At 72.3% G+C, this 23,802-nt stretch overlaps 4 protein-coding genes across 5 annotated transcripts; 1 reads left to right on the top strand and 3 right to left on the bottom strand.

Moving 5' to 3' along the window:
* The first annotated feature begins 4,311 nt into the window (after positions 1-4,311).
* On the top strand, positions 4,312-7,013 carry THEM6 (thioesterase superfamily member 6). Of its 2 annotated transcripts, none has more exons than XM_037495330.2 (2): positions 4,312-4,892; positions 5,838-7,013. In XM_037495330.2, exons 1-2 carry the CDS (start codon positions 4,380-4,382, stop codon positions 6,219-6,221), a joined length of 897 nt encoding a protein of 298 aa, XP_037351227.1. In that variant the 5' UTR covers positions 4,312-4,379; the 3' UTR covers positions 6,222-7,013. The 2 variants fall into 2 exon arrangements, with proteins under 2 accessions (XP_037351227.1, XP_037351291.1); XM_037495394.2 differs by having other exon boundaries at positions 4,359-4,733.
* Positions 7,014-9,461: 2,448 nt separating this feature from the next.
* SLURP1 (secreted LY6/PLAUR domain containing 1) lies at positions 9,462-10,344 on the bottom strand. Its single transcript, XM_037508336.1, has 3 exons — positions 10,284-10,344; positions 9,876-9,995; positions 9,462-9,661 (listed from the first exon to the last, which is right to left on the bottom strand). Exons 1-3 carry the CDS (start codon positions 10,342-10,344, stop codon positions 9,462-9,464), a joined length of 381 nt encoding a protein of 126 aa, XP_037364233.1.
* A 5,113-nt stretch (positions 10,345-15,457) lies between these two features.
* Positions 15,458-16,934, bottom strand: LYPD2 (LY6/PLAUR domain containing 2). Its single transcript, XM_037508255.1, has 3 exons — positions 16,877-16,934; positions 15,930-16,049; positions 15,458-15,663 (listed from the first exon to the last, which is right to left on the bottom strand). The coding sequence occupies exons 1-3, from the start codon at positions 16,932-16,934 to the stop codon at positions 15,458-15,460; spliced, it is 384 nt and encodes a 127-aa protein (XP_037364152.1).
* Positions 16,935-20,573: 3,639 nt separating this feature from the next.
* On the bottom strand, positions 20,574-22,054 carry SLURP2 (secreted LY6/PLAUR domain containing 2). Its single transcript, XM_054692792.1, has 2 exons — positions 21,193-22,054; positions 20,574-20,917 (listed from the first exon to the last, which is right to left on the bottom strand). The coding sequence occupies exons 1-2, from the start codon at positions 22,025-22,027 to the stop codon at positions 20,574-20,576; spliced, it is 1,179 nt and encodes a 392-aa protein (XP_054548767.1). The 5' UTR covers positions 22,028-22,054.
* Between the last annotated feature and the right edge of the window lie 1,748 nt (positions 22,055-23,802).

Genomic DNA, 23,802 nt, shown 5'->3' with positions numbered 1-23,802 from the left:
ATAAGTCATGAAATATTTAAAATGCAGTAACTTGTGTCACTATCCGAGCACAGCCCTTTGGGGAGGAACATGAGACAGCGCCAGGCCGGCCACGGCCACGTGCGCAGACCCCAGCGACGCCCAGGCGGACCCCCCGAGCCTTCGCTCAACAACCCGACACACCAACAGCCTAAAAAGCCTCTGAAAGCGGCAGCTGGACGCCCGGCAGGCGCCTCTCCATGACTCTGTCCACCGAGATGAGCCACTGGCCAGGCAGCCGGCGCGAGGCACCCGCCCCTCAGGACCCGCTGGCACAACCCACCGGCTCAACTAAGAAGCCCCCACAGCTGCACTCCTGCCCAGTGGGGTCAAGTGGGACTCTGCACAGACCAGCCCCCCCACAGTGCCCCCAGCGCCCCACCAGCAGCCCCAACCAGAGCCCCTCAAGCACCTTCTAATGCCCCAGCACCTCCCAATTCCCCCAGCACCTTTCATGCCCCCCACAGTACCCCAGCACTCCCTAATGCCCGCACCAGCACCCCCATGCCCACCCCCACCGCCCCCTAGGATCCCCCAAGCACCCCCCAGCACCCCTGGGTGAGGCAGGAGCTCCCCTGCCGCCCTCTCCTTCAGACGGCCTGGGCCCAGCAGGGTGCCTGCAAAGGCTGCAGGCGAAGCGCCATGGGGGCGGCCCCCCATGCCGGGGCCCCGGGGCAGCAACCCCAACACACAAGTAGGTGCTCGGCCCAGTCGCAGAGACCCTCTGGCCCACTGGAGGGCGGGGCGGGGTCTGGGCGGCCGCGTGGGTCCCTGGCTGCGTCTGCGGGAGGACAGCGCGGGGGGGCCGCAGCCCCAAGCCTCTGAGCTCCAGATGCGGTGGGGAGGGGAGCCCCGCAGCGTGCCCCGCCCCCTCACCCCCTGCCTGTGGCCTGACGACCCCTGTTTGCATATTGGCCACTGCAGGTCCCACATCCCCAGGAAAAATTCAAACGCTGCAGAAGGGCCGGGGACAGGCCGGTCTCCCACACCGCGGGCACCGCCACCTCAGAGCTGCTTCCTGGGTAGCTGTGCCGGCCGCACCCCGCACACAGGGGCCCCGGCTCCCGGAAGCCGTGGGGAGCACAGCAGTGGGGGCGAGATCCTGCTGACAGATGAGACAGTCGAGGCCCGGGACCCCAGCCTCGACGCGGCCCCAGGCGGCAACGCGGGGACCTGGCAACGGCAAGCGGCTGCCCCTTCCACCCCTCGCCTCGCAGAGCCAGCCCGGGCCGCCCGGCTGCAGGGGAGCCCCGGGCTCTGCCTCCCCCAGGCACACGCTCTGGGGCCCAGGGCCCTCGAGGGCTGGGCCCCCAGCAGGGGCCGGCGAGGACCGTGGCCTGGGGACGGCTCCGCAGCGCCTGTCTCGGGGCGGCCGGCCCGGGCTCGCAGACCCACGCGGACCATCCCGGCGAGGCGCTGCCTGCCCGAGGGGACACGACACAGGGTGTGCCCGCGGCGAGGGGCAGGGCAGCGGGGAGCCCACCCGGCCAGGGGGCCCTTCCTCAGGGCGTGAGAGCAGAGGCGCGGCCCCACACCTGGGCCCGGCAGGCTCCCCCATCAAAGCCCGCGCGGGGCGGGGCGGCACAGGAGGCCTCTGCCCCCAGCGCCCAGACCCTCCCCGGGCGGGGGGGCTGTGGCAGCACCAGCTCCCCTTCCCTTCCGCTTGCCCGCAGCGAAGTTCTTGGTCTCTTCGATCGAACGCGGCGTCACACCTTCTGCTTCGGTGGCCCGGCAACGCCCCCCCCTTCAGGGCGCTCGGGCACAAGGGGGCACCCACTCTGTTCCAGGCATTCCAGAAGCCTCGTCCCCCCACTGGAGATGTGGTCTCCCCGCCCCTCCGGACCCCCGCGGTCCCCCTAAGCCGCAGCTCAGAGGCAGCGTGGTCAGGGAGGCCTGGGAGGGCATCGACGCAGGGAGCGGGCCCGGGGGCTGGTGCCTGGCGGAGCCCCCGCGCCGCGCTGGGCCGGGAGGTCACTGCTGGTGCTGGCGGGCTGGGCGCAGGGCAGTGGCCCCAGGGTGCACGGTCAGACCCTCTGGAGGCGGAGACGGCAGGGGTTGCTGGAAAGGGGCTTTCTCTTCCTCTGCCCTCCTTGGGCACTGCTCCCTCTTAGCCCGCTGCTCGGGCTGCGCTCCCCTGCCCCCGTCCTGCCCCCAGGGAGGGAGTCTGCTTACCTCTTTGGGGCATCTTGGCTACGCCCCCTAAGCAAGCCACAGAGCTCCCAGCTGCAGCAAGGAGTCGAGCCAGAGAGGAGGGCTCAGGGGTCTTGGGGGAAGCAGGCTCCTGGGGGCTGTGCCAAGGGCCCCTTCTGGCCTCCCTTGCCCATCCTGGAAGGCTCAGAGCTGGGCCCCGCCCACCCACACCACACGGGCTATGGGGGGCGCGGGTGCCCCTCGAGTGGCCCTTCTCTGCCCAGGCTGGCCCAGCACCGCTACAGGCACTCGCCTCCCCCCGCAGCGCACTGGGGGTCTCGTGAGGACACTCCACTCCCACCCTGGCTTGGGCTCACGGCACCCAGGAGAAGCCCGGCCAGGAGAGTGCACCCGGGGAAACTGAGGCCGGGAGGGCTGGGTCCCTGGGCCAAGGCAAGCCACCATCTGCTAGAGCGGCCACCCCTTTTCATGGCCCCCGGCTCAGATTCGCAATGGACCGTCCCCAGCTCACACTGCGGACAAGCAGGACCCTGGAGACCCCCACTCTGCACCCCCGCAGGCTACTCCTTCACGGGCGAGGGGTGCAGGCGGCTGCGTGGGGACCCTGGAACCAAGACCCTTGGGTGCCTAAGTGCCTGCAAAGAAGCGGCCACAGGATCTGTGAGTCCTCCCCACCCGGCGCTCGGGACGGGGCCTGGACGGAGCCCTCGAGGCCGGGGCTGGCTGCGGGCGGGCCTGGGCGCTCAGGTTCTGGGCTTGCATTAGGGCCTCCGTTCTGCTGGGCGGCACCTTGAAGCCTGGACCCCACCACTAGGACCTAGGCTGCGGACCCTGGCCCTGGTTCTGACCCCTGAGGAGCCAGGGGTGCCAGGAGTACCCCCCAAAGTTTCTCGCCGTTCAGTGGGCTCAGATGCTCCCAGTCCGGGCTGAGGAGGGGCTTCCAGGCCTGGCACCCAGGAGCCTGTGACCTGAGCCGGCGGAGCCCCAGCCTCCCACCGGGACGCCGGCTGCCGCTGTGCGGGCCAAGGCCTGCGGAAGGGCGGGCTGCCAAGGCGCTGGGCCCTGCGGCACTGGGGCCCGGGAGGGCATCGGCCCTGGGATGTGGCATCAGCCCTGGCTCCGGCCCTGGGTCCGGCGGGAGACCTCACTTCTGCTTGTGTAGCCTCCCTGAGCCCGGGCTCTGGGGTCTCCTTCCGTCGGGGCTCAGGGAAGCGGGGACCGCGCCAGGGCACAGGCGGAGCTGCGAGCGCCTCTGTCCCTCCTGGGGGACTGGGCCGCGGGGTGCCCGGCGGACGCGCGGGCGCCTCCTCCTGGGCGCCGGCCCCGCCCAGGGGACAGAGGACGCGGCCCCGGCCCGGGCAGGCACCAGCGCGGGCAGAGGGCAGCGCGCGCGGGGCCCTCGGGCCCAGGGCCTCCTAGGGCAGCGCGGCCGCCCCGGTGGGCATGAGCGCCCGGCCCGGGGGCGCCCAAGCGCCGGCAGCGCCACGCGGCCCGCAGGCAAAGGGCTCGGCCTCTGGCCTGACGGCACCAGGGGCTGTGCACGCGGGTGCGGGAGCCCCTCCTTTGAGGGGGCGAGACCCCCGCCCCTGGGGCCGGCCGGTGCGGGCTGGCCGTTGCCCGCGCCCCGAGCCCCGCGCCGCAGCCCCCCCAAACCCCCCCCGCGGGCGGCCGGTCTCCGCGCGCCCCAGAGGCTCCCCGCGGAGGGCGGGGCGGGCCCGGCCGGCGCCCCAAGGGCGGCGCGCGCTGCTGAGTCACGCGGCCGCTGCGCTCCCCTCCGGGGCGGGGCGGGGCGGCGGGAGGCGCGCGCAGGCCGGGCCGGGGCGTCCGGGGCGCCCCCCCGCCCGCGCCCGCCTCCGGCCGGGGAGGGCCGCCCCCCGCGCGCCCTCGGGCCGGGCTGCCGCCCCCTCCCCGCCGCGGCCTCGGGCAGGGCGCGGGGTCCGCGGCCGCGGGGCGCTCGCGGGGGGGCGCCCGCCAGAGGCCGCTGCGGCGCGCGGGGAGCGAGAGCGCGCGGGGCGGGGCGCGCGGGGCGGGGCGCACCACCGGGCGCGGGGGGCGCGGCCTCCGCCGTCCCCCCTCGCCGGCCGCGCCGGGTGGTTCGCTCCGGCCGCGCGGCGCTCCCGGCGCTCCGGCCCCCCGGCCGCGGGCAGGCGCGGGCACAGGCGCCGCGGGACCGGCCGGCACAGCGCAGCGGCCCGCGCTCCGGCGCCGCCATGCTGGGGCTGCTCGCGGCGCTGCTGGCGCTGGCGCTCGCCTACTTCGCGGGGCTGGACGGCTGGTACCTGGCGCGCGTGCCCTGCGCCGTGCTGCGCGCGCGCCTGCTGCAGCCGCGCGTCCGCGACCTGCTGGCCGAGCAGCGCCACGCGGGCCGCGTGCTGCCCTCGGACCTGGACCTGCTGCTGCACATGAACAACGCGCGCTACCTGCGCGAGGCCGACGTGGCGCGCGCCGCGCACCTGGCCCGCTGCGGGGTGCTGGGGGCGCTGCGCGCGCTGGGGGCGCACGCCGTGCTGGCCGCCTCGTGCGCGCGCTACCGCCGCTCGCTGCGCCTCTTCGAGCCCTTCGAGGTGCGCACCCGCCTGCTGGGCTGGGACGCCCGCGCCTTCTACCTGGAGGCGCGCTTCGTCAGCCTGCGCGACGGCTTCGTGTGCGCGCTGCTGCGCTCCCGCCAGCACGTGCTGGGCGCCTCCCCGGAGCGCGTCGTGCAGCACCTGTGCAAACGCAGGGTGAGCGCCCCCCGCCCCGCGCCCCGCGCCCCGCGGGGAACGGCCCGCCTGGGTGGCCCCGCGATCGCTCCCGCCCTTTGCCGCGCAGCCAGGGCCTCCTTCGCGGAGGCTGCTCTCCCGGGGTGCCGGGACTCCCCCCAGCGACCGCCCAGAGCGGATCCGCACCGCCGCCGCCCCCTGCCGCCTCTTAACTGGGCGCGGCAAGACCCGCAGAGCCCCCCTGTCCCCGCTCCCACGCGAGGTGGGGGTCAGCGGACCGGAGACGCCCTCTCTGTTCTGTTCGCCAGCTCAGAGCCGAGAGCCTGGGTGCCCTCGCCGGGCTTGGGGGAAGGAGCCGGATAGCGCAGCCTTCTCCGCGTTCCCGGCTGGCGCTGGGCTCAGGGCGCCCCCAGGGCCTGCTCCCCGCACAGGGAGCCCTGCGGCCTGGCAACGGGCCCCAGGGGTGGCCGGCGCGCCTCTGCGCCACGGTTGCCAGGGCCGGCTCCTGCACACTCGCCGGTACCTCTGTGCCAAGCCAGGCCTGCCCCACCCCAGGTGCCTCAGCCTCCAGTGGGCGCCCCAGCTGCAGGGACACGGCTTGCCTCGTGGTGGGGGGCCAGCCCAACCCCAGTCAGAGGAGGGGCACGGACTCGGGGAGCGCTGTGGGCAGCCGGCCGCGCTGCCCCCAGTCCTGTCTCCCCAGCCTGCTCAGGGTCCCCCGCCCTGTGGGCACAGGGGTGCTCTGCGTGTCTGTGCGCGGCCGGGAAGCAGAGGGGGGCCGTCGGGCGTGGCCGACCACCCAGGCTTGGCTTCATGGCTGCCGGGGGTGGGGGCAGGCAGGCTGGAGGGGCCGAGACCAGAGGGTGGGGCAGGCGGACAGGCAGGCTGGAAGGCCGATGGGCCGGTGGCTGTGCCCTCGCCACTCTGGGATAGGTCACCTATGGGGTCTCGCACCCTCCCCTGCAGGTGGAGCCCCCCGAGCTGCCCGAGGACCTGCGGCACTGGATCGCCTACAACGAGGCCAGCAGCCAGCTGCTCCGGGCTGAAAGCGGGCTCGGTGAGCCCCCAAGGACCAGTGACCGCCCGCCGTGCCGGCCGCCGGGGACAGAGCAGAACGGGCCGGCCCGGCTGGGACCAGCCCCGCCCAGCCCCTCACACAGTCAGGCCCTGCTCCCTGCACCCTGCTCCGCGCCGCCGCACGCTGGCAGAGATGGGGTGACCAGGCGGCCCAGCTCTGCCCTCAGGGTGGAGACCACGGTGGTGTGGGAGGCCCAGCCTCCACTGCCGGCCGAGCCCTGGGGGCAGAGCAGGGTGGGGTCTGCCCAGGGTGGGGTCTGCGCCCCAAGATGACGAGCTTTCAAGGGTTCCAATGTCTTTTTAAGGCCATTTCCTCTGTGGAGGAGGAGGGGCCAGGCCCCAGGTGAATCTGGGGGGGTCTTAGCTGAGCCTGGAGGGTGTAGAGGGCCAGAGCAGGGGCACCTGGGGAGCCAGGGAGTCTCCCATCGCCCTGGTGTGTCCCTGCTCAGGCAGAGATGGGGCCGTGACCGGGCTTCCTCCAGGGTGCCCTCTGCACCTTGCCCGTCCACACCCCGGTGCCCAGGTGCCGGCTGTGTGACAGGCTGCCCTGCCGCACCCCCCCCCCACAGGCTCAGTCGCTGGTCCTTGCCTTGGCACAGCCCTCACTAGACCTTCGCTCCTGCCCTCCTCTGGGTGGGGGGAGCTCCGGGGACAGCTGGGAGCTGGCCCAGAGCACCCAGGGCCTCGGCCCCTGGCTGGTGGGGACGCTGGGGTGCAGGGCCCTGGGGGGGGCTGCTTGCCTGCATGTGGCTGCTAGGGCACCAAGCCCACCTGCCTGGGCCGGCCCCACCGCCCAGCACCGCCCCGTGCCTGTCGGCCAGGACCCTCGAGCTGGAGCGGAGCCCGCGCCCGCCCCCCGCCCGCCCCGCGCTGTCTCTGCCTTACACGGGAAGCTGCAGTGTCTGTCTCGTGTGAAGACAGCCCGAATTAAAGGGCCTTACGTGGAGCGTGAGACCACCTCATTTCTGCAGGCCTGGCCCCCCGCGGCCGCTCACCAGGGTGTCTGGCGTGGGGCTGTCCGCCCTGGCCTGCTGGGTGCTGTGAATTAGGGGCCCGGCTGGCAGGCAGGACGCGCCCCTGTTCCGCAGAGCAGGGGAGTGCCCGGACCCACCTGCGGAGGCCCGCCCGGTTTCCTTTCGCGCCGGCCCGCCCCAGGCCCCGGGCGATCGGCAGCCCGGTGGCAGGCTAGGGTGCGGGCAGAGGTCAGCGGGCAGGTCTGCTCTCCCCCTCCCTGGGGCTGCCCAGGTTGCCCCTCACACCTGTCCCGAGTAGGTGGCCCTCGAGGGCCAGTGGACACAGGCAGGTCTGTCTCACCTGAGAGGCGTCCACACAGGTCCCCTGGGAGGGGGGACAGGATGCAGGGAAGGAGCGGCCAGGGACCACCCCACCGAGGGTCGCAGCGGGTGTCAGTCTTGCCGGCCCACGACAGGGCCCTGGTGGGACTGCAGAGGGACACAGGCTCGCCCAGGATCGGGGTCAGCCCGTGGCCCCAAGTGGCCGGTGGAAGCAGAAGTAGGGCGGCATCTGGGGAGGCAGATGGGGGCCCTGGGCCGCCCTGCTTGGCACCACGTGCGTGGGGCAGGGTGTCTGGGCCAAAGGGGGCTGTTCCTGGCGGCATCCAAGGGGGACACCCAGCCGGTAGGAGAGGGAGGCTGGACGGCCAGTGGGGGGTGGAGACTGAACGGGCTTCAGGCAGGGCGGGCTCCCCCGTCCGTGAGTTGGCGGCTGGACAGAGGCTTTGGAAGTGCACCTGTGCTCCGCCCTCCAGTGGGGCCCCCTCAGGTCCCCGCACTGACCACTGTGGGGTCCACGTGAGTGGACCCGGTCCACTCAGCCCGGTCCCTCCTGTCCGGCCCAGGATTTCGCCGTGGCCACGCAGGGCCGACGTCCACAGTGCCTGAGGCGTCCTGGCTGCCAGGTGTGGGCTGACCCCACTTCTAGGCAGCTGGACTCGGGCAGATTCTAGGGTCTCAGTGGTGGGCGGGGCCTGCCTGCTGGACCTGCGCGTGGAGGCCCTGGTGCCTGTCTCTGGCTGTTGGGGGTGGGTGCCTTGGTGGGAGGCCCACAGCCCCCACCTATGAGATGGGGACGTGCAGGGCCACACTGGGTGGGCAGCTGGGGTTGGGCGCCTAGTACCTCCCAGGCAGGCAGAGGCCGCACCTGCCTGTTGGGGGACATGCGGGGAGGCCCCAGAGCAGTAGCCCTGTGGCTTCCATCACCTTTCCTGGGTTTTAACATGTAGGATGGTCACGCGGGCCCGGTCGCCCTAGATGGGCATTTCTCTTCGACCCCACCTCTGGAGGGCGGCCGAGCATCCGGTGCTCCCGCTCCCAAGGTCCAGCCGGGTTGGGGATGCCCGCAGGAGGCAGCCCACAGGGGAGGTCCGCGGGCTCCCTCTGCTGGCCGCCCTGGCGCAGTGCCCGGCCCAGGCACGGCCCGCCCGCCTCCTGCGCCTGGGTGGAGGCTGGGCCGGCGCTCACCGGGGTGCTGAGGCCCGGTCGCACTGTCACGAGACATGCCCACGGGGAGGCAGTGGTCCTGGCCCCACGTGCATGGCCCCGGAGGGCTCCCCGCAAGTCCCACAGCTCAGGGGACTGGCTCATGGCCTGGGCGCGGCCTAAAGGAGGCCATCCCGCAGCAGCCTCAGAGGGGAGCGGCGCCCCTGTGCACCTGCCGGGCCCAGGAGCAGCGCCCCACTCCAGGGGCAGTGGCGTCAGCAGGACCCAGTTCAGGCCAGGATGACTCATGAGGCCTTGGGATGCAGACGGAGCTGCTGAGAGCGCAGAACACGCGCAGTGGGGGCTGGGGTATGGGCCTGGGGTGGCGCACAGCTGCCCCTGTGCTGGGCGCTGCCCGCCTCTGCCTGGGGCTGTGGGACCAGAAAGCCACTGGGCAGGAGCTGGAGCCCCACAGGGTCCAGAGGGTCCCCTGGGGACTCTGCTGCCCATTGGCTGGCACTGGCCACCAGCCACTGCAGGTCCAGCCTGCGAGGAGCCCAGTGCTAGTCCAGGGCCCGGATGAGCTGGCATCCTCAGCGCTCGTGTGCAATAGTCCCCGCTCCGCTGTCCCCAGGGGGAGGACGCATAGCAGGCCTCTGGTCAGCGGCGTGCAGGCACCAGCCGGACAGATGCACCCACACTGGGGCAGTGTGGCCTACGCCTCTCGCCCCATCCCTGGCTGGGAACCAGACCCCAGACTTCCCTCCCACCCTGGGGGGTGCCTTCAGCACCCCCTGGCAGCATTTCCTGGGCTGGGGCCCCACCTGGCCTGGGAGTCTTCCCCTGCCTCTGCTCCCCGGTCTGTGGAATGAGACTCAGGCCAGACATGCTTCTCCGGTGGCGGTTCTGGGGGTGCTCGGTGCCAGAGTAAGAGGGGACCTGCACCCTAGGCAGATTTATTTTCTCCACATTTGGGGGACAGAGGCAGGGAGCACCCAGAGCTGTCCTCTCCCCTGGGTTCCCACAAGTGGCCTGGCCAAGGGGTGTGTGGGCACAGGCAGGCACAGGCAGGCCTTCAGGGAAAGAGGTGGCCCAGCAGCATGGCCCCCAGTGTGGCCAGGGCTGCGGCGCCCAGCCCGGCGGCCCCCACGGAGTTACAGAGGTCCTGGAAGCAGCAGTGGATGAGGTGGGCGTCCCCAATGCTGTCGGGGTCGGTGGCCATGCAGGAGCTGGCACAGGACCGGGTTACCAGGGGGCTCTGATTGAAGGGGTATTCTGCGGGCAGGGGCTGGTGTCAGAGGCCATGCCCGCTCGTCAGTGCCCACCGCCTCTGCCCACCCGCCCCGCACCCCGGGGACTCTGGGAAGCCCACCAGGCCCTGTTGGGTGTCCGTGGTGGGGCCCTGAGATGGTGTCCAGAGCCACAGGGCCCGCAGCCCTCAGGGCGAGCCCGGCCCCAGCGCGCGCCCCAGGCCCCCAGGCGCCCTCACCCGCCTGGCCCATCACCAGCGTGGTCCTGCAGGCCGTGTGCTCAGGCGTGCAGCGGGTGATGTTGGTGCAGGAGGAGATGGAGGTGGGCTGCTCACACGTGAAGCACCTGAAGGCCACACCTGGGCGGGCGGGCGGCACCTGTCACAGCCCAACCCCAGGGCTTCTCCCCAGAGACCCTCGGCGCCCAGCCTGCCTGCAGGTGGGCCCCGCACCCTCCCGCTCCCCAGCCGCTGCGCTGCCCCAGGGACGGGTATCCTGGCCCTGCCCCAGGGCCACGCGGCTCTGGGACCCAGGAGGCTCATCCAGGGTGAGGGGTGCACCCGAGGGGGCTAAGGAGGCCAGGACTCCCCCTCCCCTCCCCTCGGCGGCGGCCACGGAAGCCACGTCCAGAGACACGCCCCACTCACCTGGGCGCAGTCCGGCGGCCGCAGCGAGCAGCAGCAGCAGCAGCGCCCCGAGAGCCGCCATCCTCCGTGCACCCCGCGCCTCCTGGGGATTTATGCCGCTGGGGCGTGCCGGAGCCGGTGAGTCAGTGGGGTGTCTCAGGGCAGGGGCGGGAGGGCCTCGAGCCAGACCCCCGCACGCCCTCTGCCCACGGCCGCCTCTGCGGGCCCGCACCCCTGCCGCGGGGGTGGCCTGGCCGAGACGCCCTCCCCCCGCTCCCGAGCCTGGCCTGCCCTCGGGTCCCCCGCCGCGCCCCTGCAGCCTGGCCTGGCCCCGGAGTGGGAGCCACCCAGGGCCACGCCCTCTCTGGCCTGGACTCAGGACCCCCCTAACCCAACCGGGGCACTGGCCTCCTCATGCCCCCATGTGCTCCGCCTGCACCTGCTTGATGGGGTGCACGGCACAGGCCCCAGGTGGGGGTCAGAGGACAGGGCCAGTGCGGGGGCTCCAGGTGAGGGTGGCCTGGGCCCCTGGGGCCCTCTCGGGTGGCGGGTGTGGGGTGCTGGGCTGCCCCACCGCTGCCAGCCCTTGCCCACGCACGGTCACGAGCCCAGCACGAGCCTTGAGCTGAGGCCCCAGACGGCCTGCCGGACAGACCTCGCCACTGCCCCCCCCTTGCGTCCAACCCTGCCGCGGCCTCTCGGGCGCCCTCTGTGGCCCCCCTCCGCTTTCCCTGTCTCCTGATGCCTCCCGGGCAGCCGTGGGGGGGGCAGGTGGAAGGAGGGGTGCCCCATATGGGGCGGAAGGCGGCCGCGCCGGAGCTGGGCTGCACCAGAGCTGAGTTTCGGTCACTCAGCCTGGGTGACACCCCGTCACTCACGCTTGGTTTCCTGTTCGCGGGACGAGACCAGGGACCGGGCAGCTTCGAGGGCAGAGTGGCATGGCCTGGCGCCAAGGCGAGCTGGTGGGACGGGGGTGGGGGGGCAGGAGGACCAGAGGCGTCGCTCCCCGGGGAGCGGCTGTTGTCACTGCAAACCACCCTGGGCCGGCCCTGCTTGAGGGGCCGGGATGTCGGGTTCTGGAGCCTGACGACCCAGCCGGCCTGCACCGCCCGGCCGGCCCAGAGCGGCTTCCCGGGAAGCGGCTGCCAGAGGCAGTGATGAGCGTCGCCGTGGGGGCAGGGAGCCCCGCGTGGCGCTGGGGAGCAGGGCTGGTCTGCGCCAGGCCTTGGGACGGGGCTCTCGCCTGGAAGGGGAGGGAAGACCCGGGAAGTGGAGCTGGCGGGGGTGCTCGCGGCCAGGAGGGCGGCACACGGCTCCCGTGGACAGCGACGCCAGGCCATCCCCAGCTGGCACCCACGGGCCCACCCGTGGAGGAGGGGGTGCTGTGGCCAGGGCTCAGGCCCGCCTGGGCAGGGCAGGGTTTATGCCCCGGTCGAGTGGTGCCGCCCGCTTCTTCCTCGTTGGGAACCCTGCCCTCCCTGCCCGCTGGCCCAGGTGGAACTGGGAGGCCAGGCGGGCCTGTGGCCACAGGGGCAGCCTGAGCCCCTGAGTCTCTGCCCGGGGCGAGCCGGCAGCATGGCGGCCCAGGTGGGCTGGCCGGGCCCTGCCTCCAGTCTGTGGGTCGGGATGACAACTGCTCCCGGCCCTCGGGGCCGACGCCCACGCGTGGGGAAAGATGGCCCCGTCCCGCCCAGTGTGCCCGCTGACTCTCCGCCGAATCCCGCCTTCCGCCAGGTCGCCCCCATGTCCATCCCCCGGGGCCGCCGCCAGCCTCCCTCCCCCAGCCCTCCCTCCACCTGCCGCCCCAGGGAGCTGGCCAAGCGCAGCCCCTGCTCGGCTGCCTCCAGGGTGTGGTCAGAGCCTGCCACCCCCACCCTCGGGTCTGAGGCCTGCCCTGCCTGGCTGGGCCGGGCCTGCTGGACCATCAGCTCTTCATCCCTCTTAGAATCCCCTGCCCACAGCCCAGGCCCGGCCGTGCAGGCTGCCCAAGTGTCTGCTGGGGGACGGATGGACAGACGGTCGGGCGAACTCGTGGCTGGGTGGTTAGGGGGTGGGGGTGGTTAGGGGGTGGGGGGTGCCTGGTGTGCCGGGACTGAAGGTGGAGGCTTGATGGGTTTGCTTCTCCCAAGGAGACCGGGGGTGCCGCCGGCAGCCTAGACTCCGTCTTGCACTCTGGCTGACTCTGTCCCAGAGCACAGATGTCCTTGCGGCCTCTCTGGCAGACCTCAGCCCGGGCTTGGCTAGCCGGGGTGGGGTGCTCACCCCTGGCAGGGCAGCCCCTCCCTCCCAGGAGCTCAGATTTGCCCCGTGACCCCCCGCCCCGTGCTGTGGTCCCAGCCTGGAGGAGGCCATGGACCCAGCCGCACCTCCGGGTGAGTGGGCAGCTAAACAGGGCCTCTAGGGGCCAGCTGCTGGCCCCACAGAGGGCTGGAGTGGGGAGAGCGGGAGCAGGGAGGTGGGAAGCGGGTGCTGCACCCCAGAGAAGACAGGGTGGCAGCTCAGACGAGGCGGGGCGGCCCTGGCGTCCTGGACAGGGCGGAGGCAGGTGGCACCTGTCAATGCACCACCTAGTCTGTAGGATCACCGCCCCTCCCCCAGGGGTGCCCCTCCTACCCCGCACCTCAGGAACACCCGCCCCACAGCGACGCCTGCCCAGGGCACCGGTCCCTCCCACAGCCAGTGCGGGCCTCCGGGTCGTCTGCTCTGTCCAGGCCTGGCCAGCAGCCTCGAGCCCTCTCTTCTCATGAAGGACGCCCCTGCCCTGAGGACCTGCCCCGGGCCCAGGGCGCAAGCAGCCGGGGGGCAGAGCGGGCGGTGTGCTGAGGATGGCTGCGGGGGCTGCCCAAAGCTGCAGGGAGCTCTGCCCCGCACCCGGCCTCCTGGGCCCGCTGGGGTTTCCAGAGTCTGCGCCCCGCTGGGCACTGAGCCGGGGGCCCGCGGGTGGAGAGCTGTGGGTGAGGAGCGGGCGGCCGCACCTCCTTCCCTGCCAGTGTCCCGCGGCCGCGCTCCGCATGGCCGGCAGAGCCCGCCCCCGGCAGGCGCGGAGCCCCCTCTGCCCGGAGGAGATGACCCGGAGGCCCGCACTGGCCTCCGGGAGGGACCGCGTGCCCAGGGCAGGCACCGCCGCAGGCAGGCGCTCCTCAGGGTACGGGCGGGAGGGCGGTGCTCTCGCAGAGAAGGTGGCGACGCTGGGCAGGTGCCACCGCCGCCGTGTTGGGAGGGGCTCCCCGAGGCCCGCGGCCACCGGCAGACTCGCAGGCGGCTGGCTCCAGTGCGGGCCTGACCGCTGCCCAAGGCCCTGCCAGCGGCTTCACACCTTTACGGCTGGTGGGGGTCAGACCGCGGGCCCCGGGTCTGCGGAGCTGGACACAATGTGCCGGCAGGACCTGGGGCTCCCGGGCGCTGCTGCCTCCGGGCGAGGCCGGGCCCCAGGCCGGTGGGGGGCCTTCCTGCCTGGTCTGTGGGGCCCAGCTGGGTAAACAGCATCAGGGCCGGGGCAGCCTAGGCACTGCCTCCCACTCCGCGGGCAGCTTGGAATGTTCTGGGCTGGTCATTCCTCTGATTTGGGGCGGGGGGATGGGAAGGGGAGCTGGCTGCAAGGGGCAGAGCGGGCTGAATCAGGGTCCTCTTTCAGCCAAAAGCTGGGCCAGCGGCCCCTTCCTCCTGCTGTGGCGCATCCCGGCCCGGGCAGCACCCCCTCAGGGCGGCCCTGGAACTCCACAGCCCCTGCCCAGCTCCTGCAGGACCGCCAGCCCCATGTGCCAGGACCTGTCCCGGCCGGAGCTGGGGCCCAAGCCGAGTGCCCTGCCCGGCCCTCCCTGGGCAGAGCAGGCTGGCAGACGTGTCCTTTGCCCTTGGGGTGCAGGAATCAATGGCCAGGCTCTGCCCTGCACCCCCAGACTTCCCATTTCTCAGACAAGCCAGGGTGTGCTCGCAGGATGCCCTAGGAGAGAGAGGCCCCATCGTGGTCTAAGAGGCTGGGGGGTCACCCCAGGAAGGGACCTGCCGGAGGACTCGACAGGGAGGAGACTCAGGGCAGGGCCGGTCTCCACAAAGGGCTCCACGGCGAGGGAGGTGAGGTCAGGGACTTCTAAAGCCTGGACTGGGGGCTGTGCTGGACCAGGAGCGGGGCCCCTCCCACCACTGTCCTCGCTTACACAGCGGCCCCGGCCTGACCGCAGACTGAACCCCGACCCTTGGTTCCAGGCTAAGCCCTGCTCCTGGCTGTACTCGGCCCTGACGCATGGCAGATAAAGCCCTGGCACTGGCTGCAGGCTGAGCCCTGGGCCTGGACACAGACTGGCCGGGTCCTGACATGGGCTGAGCCCTGAGCCTGCTCAGAGGCGGGTGGCCTTCTGTGTGGGGTGTTGGTACAGGCGGCTGTGCTTCTGGGGGTGGGTGTACATGAGTGTTGGGTGGGGGGGTCTCCACCCAGACTCTGAGCTTAGTGACCCCCCCATGCTCCTCACTTCTGTGGAGGACGCGGGGGTCCAGGTGAGAATGAGCGGATGGCCAAGCTGTGTCTCCCTTGACAGAGTCACCGTCCACCTGACAGAGTCACCGTCCCGGCTGGACAGCGCTCGAATGTCCTCCCAGGTCCTGCGGTGCTGGAGTCAGCCCTCGGGTGGCCTCAGGCCCCACATGGTGGCCATGCTGTGTGCCCAGTCTGGGCAGACACACGGGCAGGCTCAGGCCGGGGCAGGTCACTGCGCAGAGGCCCTGACCCCAGAGCAGGCCCGGCTAGGAGCGGCTCACTCTGCTCCCAAGGCTTGGAGTCCCCCGGGGCACTCACCTGGGCCCTCGGCCAGGCGGAGTCAGGTCCTGACCCCCCTCACCCCATCCCAGTGTGTCTGGCTGACCTGTGGCTCCCGGCCTGGGGGCCGTCCTCGTTGGCCATGCCACAGGGACAGTTGGACAACAAGTGGGTGTCGGGGGAGAAGTGGAGAGGAGGCCAGTGGGCAGAGGCCATCGGAGACAGGGGCCGGCCCCCGGGGCTGGCCGCCTGAGGCCATGTGGCGAACAGCGAGAGAGCTGGGACGTGCTGGCAGCGGAGCCAGAGCTCCTGACCCCAGTGCGGGACTGGCCCGTGGCCGGCGGCACCAGAGAGGGACGCAGGAGGCCTGGTATTGGCAGCTGGGTTTCTTGTAGGGCACTTAGAGGGGCAGCTGGGGCAGGATGGGGTGGGGGGGTGGGGGTCAGAGTCCAAGGCCCAGGAGGGGACTCAGCACCAGGGCGAGGGCCAGGCTGTGGGGGCCGTGCGGGGTGGGTGCCCCGTCCACGTTGCACAGGTCGGTGTTGCAGCAGGACACGGGCCGGGTCTGGCCGATGCCGTCCACATCCGACGGCTGGCACTTGCTGGCGCAGGACTTTGTCACCGTGGAGTCCCCGAGGAAGGGGTAGACTGCGGGCCGGACACCAGCGGTCAGGGGGCCGGCCCCTCTGGGGTAGCCCCTCCCTCTCTCACGGCAGTGGCTGTGGCACCACGGCGACCCGAGGGGAAGTGCTGCCCCTGGCGACAGTGAGCCCTCGGGGCCACCTCTGCCAGCCACGCCCAGGAGGGACGGCTACCCGCAGGGCTGTGGCAGCCGGAGCCCCAGCCGCCTGGCTTGTGGCTGCAGGCGTGTGGGAGCCTGCCCGGCCCCCGCCCGCCACCCCGCACCCACTGACCGATCTCCAGGGAGTAGAGCGTGGTCTTGCACATGGTGTCGTTGGCCCCGCAGGCGGCGATGGCAATGCAGCTGGACACGCTGGTGGGCTCCTGGCAGGTGTAGCACCTCAGGGCCCCCGCTGGGTGACAGGCAGCCAGTGTGAGGCGGGAGACCCGTAGAGCCCCGTCCTGAGCCCAGCTGGGGCCCCCCGCCCTCCAGCCCAGCCCCATAAGCTGCGGGGTTCGGGAGCCAGGTGTGCCCAGGGGGAGATGGGCTCAGCCAGGGCCCCCAGGAAGTGGGGGTGGGGGGCGGGAGCCCAGCACAGCGACTCTTCCCGGGAGCGAGGGTCTCGAAGTGCAGGTCACTCCCCACTGGCAAACTGCAGGACCCAAAGGGCTCTACTGAGGTTCGGGATCAGGCAACTGTGGGGCACAGGGGCGGCCAGGCTGGGCCCAGTGTGTCCGCGGGGCCGGCTCCGCAGAGGGGCGCCCCAGCCAGCAGGGCCCAGCAAGCAGAGGGCCGGTCCAGGCTGCCTCCCCCCTTCAGCTCCAGAACCCCCACGGCCCGTCTCCGGCACCCACCCCACGGCCCCCCAGCTGGCCAAGCAGCCAGGCCAGACCAGGCCACAGGCCCCACTGTCCCTGCTGTGGGGCTCTGAGGCCGGCCTCAGTTTCCCTGCAAGGGAAGGGGCAGGGCGATGCTGAGGCCTGTGATGGCCCCCGTGGGGTCGGGAGGCTCAGGCCGCATCCCCATGGCGGGGGGGCCCGGTGAGGGCATCACCCGCAGGACCCAGGGCCTGGCTGGCTCCCAGCCCCGGGCTGGCTTCTCCCCCTGGCGTGGGCCGCAGCTCCCCGGCCACCCCGGTGCCTGGCCCGCCCCGCCCCCCCTCGCCCCTCTCTCCCCCACCGGGCTTGGGGGCCTCCCTGCCCTCCTCCCTCCCTCTGTCCCGGCCGGCAGGGCCCTCACCGCGCTCGCCGCAGGCCGCCAGCCCCAGCAGCAGCAGCACCAGCCAGGCCCCCCGCATGTCCGCTCCGCGCTGGCCGTCGGCTGCCTGGAAGGGACGGCAGACGCGGGTGCAGCCACCTGACCGGTGGGCCGAGCAGATTAGTGGGATCGGGTTCCCTGGGTGGGGAGACCCACCCTGCCCGCCAGCCCCTCCCGTGGCCACCTGGACGCCCCAAACCTCGTGGGCACCCCGCCCCACCCCGCCCTGTGCCTTTCCTCATTCCTCCACCTCCCACCGCAGGGCCCTGACCTGCTCCTCCGGACCCCGTCGCTTTGGGGGTCCGCCTCTGGGGCTCGTGGCCTGGGGGTCTCCTTCTCCCTCCCCTCCCTGGGGACCCCGCCTCTGTGCCCCAGGGGAAGGCTCCCCAGAGGGCCTGGAGTACAAGGAAGAGGGCGGGGACTGTCCCCCGACTCCTGGCGGCAGCACCCCTCCTCCTGGGCCCCACGGGGACCTTCGGGGCACATTCCCTGGGCAGTGGCTCTGGCTCCCCCAGGCCTGGCACCAGCTCCTGTGGGGGTCGCACAGGGCACCGGGCCAGGGACACCTCCGCCCGGACACAGCCCCAGTGTGCTGAGAGGATTAAGGAGACAAAGCAGCAAAGTCCCTGCCAGGGGGAGAGGCCCCTCCCGGACCTCCAAGCCCAGGCTGACCTCTGGGGACAGCGCACCTCCCCCCAACACACACATCACACGCCACACACGCCACACACATCATGCCACACACACACCCCACACACGCCACATGCCACACACCCCCCCACACACATCACGCACACACACCCCATACCATGCCACACACACACCACACACAGATGCACACCTGGACACACATGCACTCCAGGGTCCCTGCACTTCAGTCTCCCCGGTGTGCCCACGCCACCCTCTGCAGCCAGATCCCACCCCCGGGGGCTTGGGGTGGGAGAGGACTGGCCCTGGTGGGGTCTAGCCCCTTCCTGCGGATGCACCCCCCACCTCCCCGCCTCTCCCCTCAGGGCCCTGACGCCCGGTGCCCTCGGCCCTGCCTGCCGTGGGCGTGGTCAGTGTGGGTGCGCCCTGCCCCTTCCCCAGGCTGCTCCGTGATCCTGGGCGGGTGGGCTCTCCATGCCAGCCGCCAGCTGGGGGCACGGCCTCTCAGTCCCCCCCCCCCGCCTCACCGCGCCTGGAAGGGGCGCACCCGGGGGGCTTGGCACGCAGCGACCAGCAGGCCGTGGAGCCCTGGAGCGGGCCTCCCCGCTGCCCTCCGCCCGTGCCCTCCTGGCCGCCGGCGCGCGGGTAACTGGATTAGCCACGGCGGCACACCCGGCGCGTCCCGTGGCCAGCCCAATTCCTGAGCCGTGTCAGCATCGCTCCCGGGGCCCGGCCGCGGCTCTCGGCACACCCGGCCCCAGGCCGCGGCTCTGGCAGCCGTCCACCCCACCCAGGACACCAGGCTGGCCCAGCACGCCCGGTCCAGCCCCGGCTCAGGGCCCAGGAATGTGCCCGGTCGGGGCCTGGGCGTCGCTGCTGAGAGGCCCGCGCGCTCCCTCCGCACCACACACGCCGACGGGTCGTCCCCTTCCAGGACCCCCAGGCCGGGCTGGCGATCAGGGGCGGGGCTGGGGGGCTCGGGAGCAACCAGGTCTGGGCTCGGGGTGACCAGGGGTGGGGCTGGGGGGTGGCAGGGTCGGGGTGACCAGGATGGGGGCTCGGGGATGAGTCCTCCTTTCCTGCTCCCGCCCCGGACGGGGCGTGTCCCCCGCGGTCAAGGATGTGTCTCAGGCTGGACCGAGTCTTATTTTTCTGTTTTTTCTCTCACTTCTCACCTCCTTCTCGGCTCTACCCCACCCTGTCCCTGCAGACTTGGAGGGTTTCGGGTACACGCCCGGCCATGCCACCCTCCTCGGTCTGTCGGAGGAACCCCCACAGGAGCTGCCCCGAAGCCACCGCCCCTCCCCGCTCCGCCGCGGGGGGCACACCTCTTGCGCCCCCCCCCAGGGCTTCTTTCGGCGCGAGGTTGTCCAGGCCCCTGTCCTGGTCCCGCGTCACGCCTCGGGTGGCTGACGGCCCGCCGCTGCGGCTCCTCCACCTGCCGAGCGGCCTTCGGCTGTCCCCACGACCGCCTCGCCCGAGCACACCCGCTCCTGGCGCCCCGGGGCCCCGCTCCCTGGGGGCCTGTGCGCTTTCTCACGGGGGTGGAGGGAGCCTCAGGTCTGCGGGTTCGTCCCTGGAGGACTTTTCTATTCTGAACTGCTCATGGTTTTGGAAGTGAGACCCGCTGAGGGCTCCGGCACTTGGCCCCAGAGCTGCTGCGGGCAGTGAGGGGCAGCAGGCGACGGCGTGTCCCCCTGCGGCCCCGCGGGGCTCAGCTGCCATGGAGGCGGTGGTGACGCGGGCGGCGGCTCCCCCTCTCAGCCCAGGGCAGGAGCCCACGGGGACTGCAGGGTGGAGCGGGGCCCGCGGGGACAGCTGCAGGCCGGAGACGGCCCGGGGCCCGAGCCTGGAGTGAGGCCGGGACCCGCGGGTGCGGGCTGCGGGGAGGGGGGCCGGGGCCTGCCGCTGCCAGGCACTCCAGGCCGTCGTGGCGGGCCGGCGCCGTCGGGGGAGGCGGCCTTTTGTGCGGGCGTCCTGCACGCCGTGGGGGCCGCCAACCCTGGGGGCCGCCAACAGTGGCCTTCGTGACCGTCCCCGCTGGTTAAATCAGCCCCGTGGCGGCTGCTCCCGAGGCCGAGTGGCCTTGCCGTGTGCACCGAGGCCCCAGAGTGACCTGTCCTCCACCGCCGCCGTAGCCCCCCCGAGAGCCCGGTTCAGTTTTAAAGAATCTTCCCTTTGACATTGAAATCGCTGCTTCTCTGGGGCTGTCCTCGAGGTGACGCCGGCAGGGGCAGCGGCGTGGACGGTCCCTGCCGTGGCGGTCAGCAGCCGCTCCGGGCCTCTGCCCCCGCCTTGCCCAGGATGGGCTGCAGCCTGCCCCGACCGACCGCTCTGCCTCGGGGCCTTCAGGCTGGGTCACCCTGCTGGAGCCCCCGCTGGGCGCCTGGTGATGGCGGGGCTGTCCCCGCCTCCTGCACTGAGTCCCAGCCAGGCCAGGGGTGGGGGCTGTGCTCCCTCTCATGGGGGCTGAGCCCAGGACTGGGCTGTGGGTGGGAGTGGGGGAGGGGAGGGAGAAAGAGGGGGGTGAGCAGGGAGGGAGCAGCTCCTGATGCTTGGCCTGTGCAAGCCCAGGCACCCCCGGGGGTCATCACCACAGACCTTTGCCAGGGGGATCCCTAGCAGGGGCCAGCTGGGGGTGGGGGGCAGGAAGGGCAGGAAGCAGCAGGTAGGGCCCATGGGCGCGTTGGGGAGCAGGAGCTCCGTGCAGGGAGCCAGACCCAGGCCCGGGAGGGGCCGGCTGGCTGGGGGAGCTGCACCTGAACGGCTCACGGGGCTTGTGCAAGGGTGTGCCCATGCATGCACGCGTGGCAGCGCCTTGGAAAGGGGCAGCGTGGCTCATAGACCCCCGCCCGCCCTGCCCCCCCACCCGCCACGTGTTCTCTCTGCTCCTGCGGGCACAGTCACCTTTATTGGGGGTTGAGTAGACGGGGCAGCAGGCAGGGAGGACCAGCCAGGGCAGCGTGCCCTGGGTCAGGGGCTGGACCCCTGGGGCCTGAGCGGGCTGGGAGGCCGGCCTGGCCGGGCGCCATCAGCCCTGGTTGCAGAGGCTGGCCTGGCAGCAGGAGATGGACACGTGGGGGCCCAGGCCCAGGCTGGAGGCGTCGGGGCAGCCACTGAAGCACATCTTGGTGACCAGAGGCAGGTGCTGGAGGCTGGTGGCGACCCCTGTGCGAAAGAGAGACCCTGTGGGCTCGCTCTGCTCTGAGCTGCCCCTGCCCGGGCAACCGCACCCTCCCTCAGGCTGGAGTCTCCCCAGCCCTGCACCCCACTCACGGGTGGCGATGGTGACACAGTGGTCGGCGCCCCGCGCGCATCTGGATTGCTGCAGGCACCCCCCGAAGCCATTGCACTGGTGGCACCACAAGGCTCGGCCTTCGGCCAGGCAGAGGGATGGACGGACAGACACAGATAGGCGGGGGAGCACGTGTGGCCCTCTGAGCCGCCCAGCACCCACCCCTGCTTCCCTGGACCTGGGGCCCCGACACGCTGCACTGTCCTCAAGGTGTCCAGCCCTTCGAGCCCCACAGTGGAGGCCGGGAGAAGGCCATGGGGCTGCTGCACGGGGCGGAGCGGGGAGGGCCGGAGGTGCTTGGGTGGGGACCCGAGGGCAGGTGGGGTGGGGATCCCCGCGCCCCGGGTGTGCCCACCCTCACGGCTGTACAGGCGAGGACTGGGGAGGCCCGGCTGTCCAGGGGTGAGAAGACACTGGCGCGGCAGGTGGCCCCTGCAGGACTCTGACCCGGAACTTCCCCCTGGCAGTGCGGTGACCAGCCGGGGCAGCTCCGTGTCCTGGCAGCTGGGGCTTTGGGAAGGGGGTGCCTCAAGCAAGGAGGGGTCCTCAGCAGCTGGGGGCCAGTGGGCGCAGCTGGGCGGGGCTCGGCTGGGGCACAGTGGCCGGGGGTGACGGTGGCCAACCCCGCAGGACACCGTGTGGCCTGTGACGCACTGGCCAGGACCCCTGCCCTGGGCAGCTATTGGGGGGTAGAGTGGGGGCAGGCCCAGGTGAGAGGGGACCCCACCATGGAGACTGTGGTTGGATCTGAGAGGCCCTGGGGGAGGGGTCTGCCTGGCGGGGACGCCCCCAGGCCCAGGCCACCTGGGAGGCAGGTGGCCTGGGCTGGGTGGGGGCACCCTCTGGTTTTGTTCAGGTGACCTATGTTGTGGGCGATGAGGAGGCCATTGTGGGCGGGCAGCTCCGTGTGGGGGAGTCCGGGGCCCCCTCAGGCAGGCATCGGCCCAGGGCCTGGAGTGTGGGGGCCAGACCAGCGAGCACAGAGCCCACGGGAGAGCACCCAGGGAGGTGACCCCAGGGCAGGCAGGTCGGGGGCAGGAGCCTGGGACAGACACAGCCATCCGCGGGGGATGGCGGCCCTGGCAAGGGCAGGCGAAGGGGCGAGCGTCCCAGCCGGGGGCCGGGGCAGTGCACTCACCCTGGTCCAGGCTCAGCGCCAGCGCCAGCAGGAGCCCCAGGAGCAGCCGCATGTTCTCCCAAGGAGGTGCTCCCGGCCAGCGCCGCTGCCACTTATACCTGCTGGCCGCCGCCCCGCCTCCCCGCCCGCCGGGCTGGACCCCAAGGCTTGAGGGCCGGCCTGCCCGTCAAGCAGGACAGTCCCTGGTGTCAGGATGGGGCGGCGGGCGCGGGGCGGGTCAGCCTCTGGGCTGGCTGGACGGACGGACGCAAGCCCAAGGGTGGGCTGGGAGCCAGAAAGCCGGGAGGGCAGAGGGCCCGGAGGAGGAGGGCAGCGGGCAGGTGAGGGTCCCCCTCCTCCACCCGGGGACTCTTCCCGTGGGGTGCACTGGGGAGCTCCCCTCTCCCCTGGAAACTGGGCGCCCAGGAGCCTCAGGAATCCTGCCTCTCCAGCTGATCCCCCTCCCAGGCCCCGCACCTGGCCGGCGGGTTGGCCGGGCACCAGCACCCGCAGAGCCGGCAGGGCCCGCGGAGCAGGCTGGGCACTGGCACGGCGCGCAGTTAGGGGCGGGCCGAGCAGACACGTGGTTCACCCATTTATTCAGAGTCCTGGGCCCGGGCCCTGGGAGGTGGGGGCGGGGGGGCGTACAGCAGGGCCAGGGGGCAGCCCCGGGAGGGCTGGGAAGCAGATGGAAGGGAGGGGGCTTGGCCATCCGTCCCGGGGGGCCAGCCACGTGGGGAATGTCACCCCGTTTCAGCCAGGAGGCAGCTGAGGCCCATGGGTGTTATGGGGGTTCAGGTGCCACGATGAGGGCTGGGAGAGGGAGCACCCCACAAGTTCTTTCCCTTTCTCGAGGTCGGAAACTGAGGAAAACGGGCACTCGCCAGACCAGAGGCCCCCGGAGCAGCCGGCTCGCGGCCCCGCCCCCGCGCCCTTCCAAGCCCCTGCGCCCAGCTGACCTCAGCCGCCGATGCCCGCCCACCCAGCCCCTGCCCCGTCCCCCGGGTGTCCAGGAGGCCCTGCCACAGGAGTGTCCGCTGAGGGCCACTCACCCCCTGGGGCAAACAGGCTGCCCGGGGACAGGGGAGCGCAGTGATGAGCCCGGGGGTGGGGCCGCCCACTGCCCACCTTGCTCTGGGGTGCCCCCACCCCAGCTGCACCTCTGGCATCTGGGCCTCCCCGGCTTTCCTGGCCCGGCTCTGCAGTGATGGGCACACTCAGCCTGGTGCCTGCAAACCCACCCGCCTGCTCTCACCTCCCAGACCGGGGAGTGCAGCTTCTGAGGGCCCCGCAGTGCAGCAGGGTGGTGGGGGGAGGGCCAGGAGGCGGCCAGGAGGCTGGCAGCCCCTTCATTTCTCTGTGCCTCAGTTTCCTCACCTGTGACAGGGGCGTGAGGACGGTCTCGCCCAGGAGGGAGTCGGGAGAGCTCGGAGAGCTTGGACACGGGACCACAGGGCCCCCTGCCGCTGTGCTCTGCCCTCCCGCCTGCCCCACCCAATTTGCACAGTTGTGGGGTTGCTGCCCCGCCGAGCACTGGCACCCTCGCAGCCGGGGGCGCCAAGCACGTCCACATGCCGGGCCGGGCCGTGTGCCTACCAGGGGGCGGCCTGCCCGGTGTTGGAGCTGGTCGGGTGGGGACAGGGACAGAAGGACATGATGCCAGGAGGATGCCTGCTCCCCCCATCGCCTCTCACCCTGGGGCAGCAGGGCTGGGGGTCCACCCAGAGGCTCCTCTCAGCTCCCCACACCCAGGACACAGGCTTGCAGGGCGATGGCTGTTTCCAGCTCTAGTCTTGGGGTATCTGGAGGCGGGGCGCGCATCCCCCTCCATCCGCAGCCGCTCAGCAG

This window comes from Talpa occidentalis, unplaced genomic scaffold (assembly GCF_014898055.3).
Source record: "Talpa occidentalis isolate TD23 unplaced genomic scaffold, MPIMG_talOcc4v2.1, whole genome shotgun sequence".
In the NCBI taxonomy this organism is placed as follows: Eukaryota; Metazoa; Chordata; class Mammalia; order Eulipotyphla; family Talpidae; genus Talpa; species Talpa occidentalis.
This window is presented reverse-complemented; position numbering and strand designations above follow the sequence as displayed.

Excerpts from the sequence above, each read along its gene's own strand:
- SLURP2 (XM_054692792.1), bottom strand. The coding sequence starts at position 22,027 with ATGCGGCTGCTCCTGGGGCTCCTGCTGGCGCTGGCGCTGAGCCTGGAC. Across the intron at positions 20,918-21,192 it reads TCGCCTGTACAGCCGTGAGG|GCCGAGCCTTGTGGTGCCAC; the intron begins GTGGGCACACCC and ends GCCTGGCCGAAG.
- LYPD2 (XM_037508255.1), bottom strand. The coding sequence starts at position 16,934 with ATGCGGGGGGCCTGGCTGGTGCTGCTGCTGCTGGGGCTGGCGGCCTGC. Across the intron at positions 16,050-16,876 it reads GGCGGCCTGCGGCGAGCGCG|CGGGGGCCCTGAGGTGCTAC; the intron begins GTGAGGGCCCTG and ends CCTGTCACCCAG. Across the intron at positions 15,664-15,929 it reads GCTCTACTCCCTGGAGATCG|TCTACCCCTTCCTCGGGGAC; the intron begins GTCAGTGGGTGC and ends TCCGGCCCGCAG.
- THEM6 (XM_037495330.2), top strand. The coding sequence starts at position 4,380 with ATGCTGGGGCTGCTCGCGGCGCTGCTGGCGCTGGCGCTCGCCTACTTC. Across the intron at positions 4,893-5,837 it reads AGCACCTGTGCAAACGCAGG|GTGGAGCCCCCCGAGCTGCC; the intron begins GTGAGCGCCCCC and ends CCTCCCCTGCAG.
- SLURP1 (XM_037508336.1), bottom strand. The coding sequence starts at position 10,344 with ATGGCGGCTCTCGGGGCGCTGCTGCTGCTGCTGCTCGCTGCGGCCGCC. Across the intron at positions 9,996-10,283 it reads GGCCGCCGGACTGCGCCCAG|GTGTGGCCTTCAGGTGCTTC; the intron begins GTGAGTGGGGCG and ends CCGCCCGCCCAG. Across the intron at positions 9,662-9,875 it reads GCTGGTGATGGGCCAGGCGG|AATACCCCTTCAATCAGAGC; the intron begins GTGAGGGCGCCT and ends CCCTGCCCGCAG.